Genomic DNA, 7,105 nt, shown 5'->3' with positions numbered 1-7,105 from the left:
TTTTTTTTTTTTTCCCCCCTTGAAATGACACAATTGCTAATAAGTGATCTGTTTGTTTCATTTTCTGTTTTGTTACTGTACATCTTGTAAGTTTTATCTGTGTGTCTCCTGTCAGGGTCAGGCTCGACGGAGGAAGAACATGACGGAGTTCCTGGGGGAGACCAACATTCCGACCCAGGATGCTCTGGGACAGCTGCCCGCCGTCGGGGCAGGGCCGGACAACTGGAAGAACCGCGCCGCCAGCCGCTTCAGCGGCCTGTTCGGCTCCAACGCCGGAGCGGGGCCCTTTGGCAAGGTAAGGCTGAGCCCAGAGTGTGAAACCCAAGAAGGTGCGCCTGCTGGTTCGATCAAAGCAGCACGCTTTCTCTTACCCCAGAAATGAGTTGTTAAAAGCTATGGGGAACATGTCTGCTGCCCAGACGTGTCTCGCATTAGGAAAGCGTTCAGAAGCAAACAAAACAGTAGCCGGCTGGAGTGGGAGGAGGTCAGAAGGCCACATCCCGCCAGCCCTGGTGAAATCATTTCCCTTCAGAGTCTCTTTACTTGTTGGCTTACTTACTTTCCTCGCAGCTGCTATGGAAATGCGTAGGTGGAAGGGAAAGCCTTTGCTCACTAAGTTTTATCCAAAGGATTCTTAGATTTTAAAGAAATCTAACTAGATCTGCAACTGATTATTTTGGTAACAGATTTTCCTGACTATTAAGTGGATAAAAAAATTGCACTTGCTGTAGATTTTTCATTTAAGCACTTAAGCTTATTTTATACAGTATTAGAAGTACAAATATTTCAAATCCTTTTTCACTAATGAAAATAAACATTTTATTGCCTAAAATGCAATAAAAGCATTTCTTCAGTGAACGCTTTATCATTTGTAGAAAAGATACAGCTACAGTTAAAATGTTTCTAATGTGAAAGGTTAACCTTGTCTGCTCTGCTTAACATCAGTATACTAATTATTTTTTGATTAACTGATAATTAAAAAGCAAAAGGTGCTTAGTAGATTATTTTACAGGATTTGAACCCAGTGAAGCTAAAACTATGCCAAATGGAGATATTTCATAGAGTTTTGGCTTACTCACTATTATTTCAGCAAATGGCCTCTTTTTGTTTGCATACTCCAGATTAATCGATTATTGGTTTAATCAATAAATCAAGACTATTTGCATAGCACATTTCAGCAACAATACTGTTCAAAGTGCTTTCCATAAAAAACCCCATAAAAATACAAAGTCAGAGAACACACAGTCAATAAGTGATTGACAATTATTTCAAAAAATTGATTCATCACAATTGATCTAATTAATCGTTTCAGCCCTAAATCAAACTTAAAATTATTTTCAGTTAACCAGGTCATATTTTTTTTAATTTTTTTTTTATCTATATGAAACCATTGAGGATAAATTTTGGTTTAAAGCTCATTGCTTGCTCAGACCTCTGTCTCATTTTATCTACATTTCTAATCCACTTTGACTCAAATGAAGAGCATTGTGCCAGCGTCTAAAAATGTCCAACCCAACCCTGCGGTCGCATCCAGCACATCTGCCGACGTCGTTCAGAGACGCAATCAGTCATTTGTCAGTTCCAGACTCATCTCTGTTTTAGCCGATTTGCCCCCTTTAGCTCTCTCAGGACCAGAACCTGGACCTCTGTCATCCTCTGTACTGCAGGGTTCAGCAGCTGTCAGTCATTCTGTCTCAAAACCAGACAAATAAGCTCAGATCTAATCATGTTCTCTCTAAATTCACTGCAGACTATTTTATAATTAGCTTCTTTGCCCAACTGTAGCCTTCACCCCGACTCCCCTGTCGTCTATTGTTAAAGTGGTCTCAATGCACAGAGCTCATTTTCATAACTGTGTAAAGGCTGCCAGCTTGAACAAAGAGCTGAGCAGTGGCTACGTTTGGATTTAAATATCAAGGCGCCATTAAAGCATAAAAACACTGAGCTTAGCATGCAATCTTGGCCCTGATCTGAAACTTTTCCTGCTGCAGGAGTTGGACCGTCTCGAGCAGCTCCAGAGCAAACTCCACTCCTACTCGTTATTTGGGCTGCCCAAGGTGCCGCGGCAGCTCTCCTTCCACCACGACTCCTGGGAGGGAGAGGAGGAGGCCAACCTGGTCATGGAGGACAGCTGGAAGACGCTGCTGGACGATCCAGAGGTACGAACACTTTGTTCATGTCTAATAACTGTAAGCAAAATATTTTCTCCTTATTTGTTCCCATGTTTGGTGATATAGTCCCTCTGTGTAGGGGTGGGCAACATGGACTTAGAAGTTTATCTTAATATTTTATGGTACTATGGTAAGACTGAGCATTGAAGCCATACCAATAAAAAATGGTCATAAAATTACAAAAATAAAGTTGAAATAACACGAGAATAAAGTCGTAGCATTATGACTTTATGTATTGTGACTTTTATTCCCATACATTCTCGTAATTTTATTTATTTATTTTATACTCAATTATGCTATTGTGGTAACAATATAACTATGATTTAAAAAGTACATTTTATTTTATTTTTTTATGGAACTCACACAATAGCTAAATTTAATCATATTTTTGAATTTACTGATGGATTTTTGCGTGGAACAGTGTCGAACAGCAAAAATAAAAATTACTGATGATTCTGTCAGTTTCTTTTATTTACCATCACTAATTGAAATGTACAACAACAAATCAAAATTCCTATAAGAAAATTTTCCCTAAGTGATAAAAGATATGATAAATGTCGACCTCTACCTCTGAGCAACATTTTCCTTCGTGTGGTTCAACCAAACCATGCTGCTGATCAAATGGTGTCCTCCTCATCATCCATCCTTGTCTGTTCCCCTCTTACCTGTATTCCAGCAATAAAGCTTACAAGGCTTATTGCAGTTGGAGCTGTAAATGCCTTTGGAAACGATAACATCCATCTTACTCTGTCATTTGCTTTCGCCTGTTAATGTGTATATGGCTAATCAGATTGTTGCCAGGTTGCTGTATTTTCCCTCCTATGGGAGATTTACTGCTGACGGCTGGTTATGTAAGCTGCATAACTCAGTCATAGTCGTAATGCTGCTCAGAGATAACCCTGGAAAATGGGAGAATATTATTCTTGTTTATGGGATTGAGTGATCCACTTTTAATTGTAACTCCACTTTCTTTGGTTTGCCTTTGGAATTTAATGTTTCCACTTCACTGCTGGGATAAAAATGAATATGTTTTTGTTTAGCATTTTACTTTAGCTTGGTACAGAGAATCATATTAGTGTTTAATTATGAATACGCTGCATACATAACCACTGAGTAATAGCTTTTCGCCTGCAAGCCAGAAGAAGTGAGTATTGACATCCTGCTTCCGTGTTGCATGGAAGGCAGCAATATTTTAAATTAAAGCTGGAAAGAAATGAAAATAAAGCCGCTGGATAATTCACTTGTGGAAAAACTTGTTAACACATAGTTTCCATACATATCTAGTATTATCACTGATCTTTTCTCAGACATAAGTGGCAGGATTCTTTATTTTTCTGTTGTATATCCTTAAAAGAAAGAGAAGTTGGTCTTTACAAACAAGTCAAATATTATGTAAAGCTATGAAATTAGAATTCCATCCTTTATTTTAATCTTTATTTAACTTTTATATGGAGAAGTTGGTGACAATTTTTAACACGGACCTAGAAAACATTATCTAAATGCTCAAACATTTGCTCATCTCTTTATAAGAATGAAAAATAAAATGATTCCTTAATCTTTGCTTAATACTTAACAGGTTTATTCTACTTTTTTTCTTTTTACCATGAAATTCATTGGAACTTACCTGAAACTCATTTATGGTGGCTGTCGGTAAACTAGTCAGTTGTAGACAAAGTTCCAGAGACAAAGGTGTGGGCCCAATGTGTCATACCCATCAAGAAAACCTTTGTGTTTTTATGTAGACGCTGACGAAGCGACAGTTCCACCAGCAGGAGGCGATATGGGAGCTGCTGAATACTGAAGCCACCTACATAAAGAAACTCAGAGTCATCACTGATGTAAGTACAAAGGAAGCTTTTGTAATCTGCCGCCGCACATAAAAAGTCCACATACTGCTACAGGGTGTTGTGCAACAAGATGCATCTGTATTTTGGCAGATAAGTTACACAATCACTTCCTCGTTGGGATTTTGAAGTAATAAAATGTATTTCCGTCTCTACAGTAAACCTTAAACTTGAATGCCATTTTGTCCAGCTGTTCCAGTGTGGGCTGCTGAACCTGCAGGAGAGCGGCCTGCTGACGGATGTGGAACCCACCAAACTGTTCAGCAACATCCAGGAGATAGTCCGGCTCCACATCGCATTGTGGAACCAGGTCATGCTGCCCGTTCTGAAGAAGGCCAGGGAGGCCCGGGCCCTGCTCGACCCGACTCACCTCCATGATGGCTTCAGGACGGTCAGTAGTGGTTAAACTATACTGGAAAAGCTTGTATTCTATCTGCAACAAATGGCCAAAAGACAGAGAAAATGAAGAGAAAAAACAAACAAACGCACAATACAAATGAGTTCAGTTTTTGAGAATTTACCAGGTTTATTACATACAGTTACGGGAAAAACATGACAGCGGCGTGATTTCAGGTGCTCTATACCTGAAGCTAACGCAACATTAAGCATCAAATTCGCATTCAAAACTTTGAAGCGGCACATTTAATACATACAGAACAGAGAAAACTAAGAAGAAGGCCTTTGTGTTAATCTATGCATAATCTAAATGGGGGGAAAAGTAGTTTGCCTTGTTGAGTAAAGAAACAAAGTAAGGTGCATAAGTTTAGCCTGTAACTAGTGCAGTGTCCTGCACAGCTAAATGCGTAAGCAGCTCTGCTCCCATCAATCACACATCCCAGATGATTTGCACCCGACTCATCCTATGGGTACAACAAGCGACAAAACGGAGCTGGAAGATGTGCTCTAAAGAAGCAATAAGGAGTCCCCCCTTGCCGATGTGGTAATATCTGCTTTATGCCTTTATGTTTTCAGTTTGGGTCCAGGTTCCAGCCATACATTCATTACTGCATGGAGGAGGAGAGCTGCATGGAGTACATGCGCACGCTTCTCAGGGACAACGAGCCCTTCAGGACGTACGTTACGGTTAGTACTCCACTCTGCCACCCATAAAGCTGATTCTACATCCCTTCAGCATGCCCTGATCGGACACACTCATCCTTCTCCTGTGTTTTTGACGCTTGACTTCCTGCCTTTGTCTTTAGTGGGCAGAGACCCATAAGCAGTGTAACCGTCTGAAGCTGGCCGACATGTTGGCAAAGCCTCATCAGAGACTGACCAAGTATCCCCTCCTGCTGAAAAGCATACTGAAGAAAACTGACGAGCCGTCGGCCCGCGACATCGTTAGCAGCATGGTGAGGATCCTGGTAGCCATTACTGTTCCTACTGGGACTTATTCACCCTGCATCAGGTTTGAACATGAGTATTTTTGTGTGTTTCAGTTGGTCACAGTGGAGAGCTTCATCAACAGCGTGGACTCGCAGATGCGACAGCGTCAGGAGCAGCAGAAGCTGGCCACCATCTCCGCCCGCATAGACTCCTACGAGGCCGTGGAGGGCAGCAGTGAAGAAGTGGAGAAGGCAAGAAGCTAATTTATGACACCACAGAGCTGTCAGTGATGAGGCTTTATGTAAGCTCTTGCTTCACGCTTTCTCTCTTTTTTGGTGGGGTCTTCTCCTCTTCAGATCCTCAAAGAGTACAACCGCTTCGATCTAATGTCTCCCATGAGAGAAACGTCACCGGAGGAGACTCGACAGCTGCACCTGGAGGGAGCTCTGAGGATGAAAGAGGGCAAGGACAGCAGGGTAAGACTGAGTCACACGACCGCTTGTAAACGCACGACGCGCTCTGCCCTTTGAAGTCACACCTGGTTTCTGACTTTTGCCCTGCAGATGGAGGTCTACTGTTTCCTGTTCACCGACCTACTGCTAGTTACCAAACCGGTGAAACGAGTTGAAAAGGTTAAAATTATCAGACAGCCTCTCCTCATTCACAACATCGTCTGTAAGGAGCTCAAAGATCCTGGTGAGCGCTAGGTTTTTTTTTTTTTTGGCCAGATTTTAGTATTTAGAATGCAAATGTTTTGTTTTGTCTGGAAATGTGAATTGGAGGAAAGCAGGAAATCCGCAACATGGTGGAACTGTAACAATGTCCTGCATAAAATGCCAAAATATGAGCAGTAAAATAAAAATATTAAGTGTTTATCTTTTTCTGTCTGTGGCACTGACATTATGCATTTCTTTGTGTTTTTAGGTTCTTTTACCCTTATCTACCTCAATGAGTTCAAGAGTGCAGTAGCAGCTTACACTTTCCAAGCCAACAGCGCCTCCCAGGGGCGAAGCTGGATTGATGCAATTTGCAATGTCCAGGTTGGTGAAATGGTTCTCCCATTTCAGCTGAGAGATTTGCAGTCCTTATATGATGGTCTGATTATTATTTTTTGTGTGTTTTTTTGTTTTGTTTTGTTTTTTAACGTTATGTGATTTCTTTTAGAACCAGCTGCAGAGGCTCCGCAGTCAGGAAGTCCTCCGGCAGCAGGACATTCAGAAGAAATGCACAGCCGAGGATGAGGAGGAAGAGGAAGATGAGAGCAGCAACTCTGCTACCAGCTCCCCGATCCTTCGGCACAAGGAAGAGCAGAACTCCAGGTACTGTGATGTTCCACTTATTGGCCTCATTTTTCAACCAATTCTGTTCAGCACAGTTTAATTAATGCCAGTTCAAAACTATTTTGTCTCAATGCACTTAAATACAGAGTCAGTTCAATGTAATAATGCTTGCAGATTCAAAGTCAGTTGCATCCTTTCAAATTTAACCCTATTTAATAAGTACTGCAATCGGGTTATTATGACAATTTATGAAAAGTTTTCTACCCAAGTCAGGGATTGACAACTTTTACAACCCTAAAAGCCTTTTTTGCTGTCGGTTCAGCTAAGCACTTTAAAAAAAACACACAAAAAAACGGAACATGACTCTTCAAAACAAAATAACTTGTTTTTTTAATACTTACTTATAGGAAATTAGTTTTTTTTTTTTTTTTTTTTTTTTTTTTTTAAAAAAACTTTTTTTTTCTTTTTGTTCAATTTTTTTTTT

The 7,105-nt window shown here is 40.6% G+C and overlaps 1 protein-coding gene across 1 annotated transcript; it reads left to right on the top strand.

Annotated features, from left to right (window-relative positions):
• The first annotated feature begins 48 nt into the window (after positions 1-48).
• Positions 49-6,736, top strand: LOC106943863 (pleckstrin homology domain-containing family G member 5-like). Its single transcript, XM_015027151.1, has 11 exons — positions 49-295; positions 1,992-2,159; positions 3,914-4,009; positions 4,206-4,406; positions 4,988-5,098; positions 5,218-5,367; positions 5,455-5,592; positions 5,698-5,817; positions 5,905-6,037; positions 6,266-6,381; positions 6,506-6,736. The coding sequence occupies exons 1-11, from the start codon at positions 140-142 to the stop codon at positions 6,719-6,721; spliced, it is 1,605 nt and encodes a 534-aa protein (XP_014882637.1). The 5' UTR covers positions 49-139; the 3' UTR covers positions 6,722-6,736.
• Positions 6,737-7,105: the final 369 nt, after the last annotated feature.

Source organism: Poecilia latipinna, unplaced genomic scaffold (assembly GCF_001443285.1).
Source record: "Poecilia latipinna isolate Pla-1442-1.1 unplaced genomic scaffold, P_latipinna-1.0 Scaffold6285, whole genome shotgun sequence".
Taxonomy (NCBI): domain Eukaryota; kingdom Metazoa; phylum Chordata; class Actinopteri; order Cyprinodontiformes; family Poeciliidae; genus Poecilia; species Poecilia latipinna.
This window is presented reverse-complemented; position numbering and strand designations above follow the sequence as displayed.

What these genes read in the sequence shown, in the direction of transcription:
- LOC106943863 (XM_015027151.1), top strand. Translation starts at nt 140, where the DNA reads ATGACGGAGTTCCTGGGGGAGACCAACATTCCGACCCAGGATGCTCTG. An exon ending in GCGACATCGTTAGCAGCATG is followed by an intron (nt 5,368 to 5,454) that starts GTGAGGATCCTG and finishes TGTGTGTTTCAG; the next exon opens with TTGGTCACAGTGGAGAGCTT. An exon ending in GCAGTGAAGAAGTGGAGAAG is followed by an intron (nt 5,593 to 5,697) that starts GCAAGAAGCTAA and finishes TCTCCTCTTCAG; the next exon opens with ATCCTCAAAGAGTACAACCG.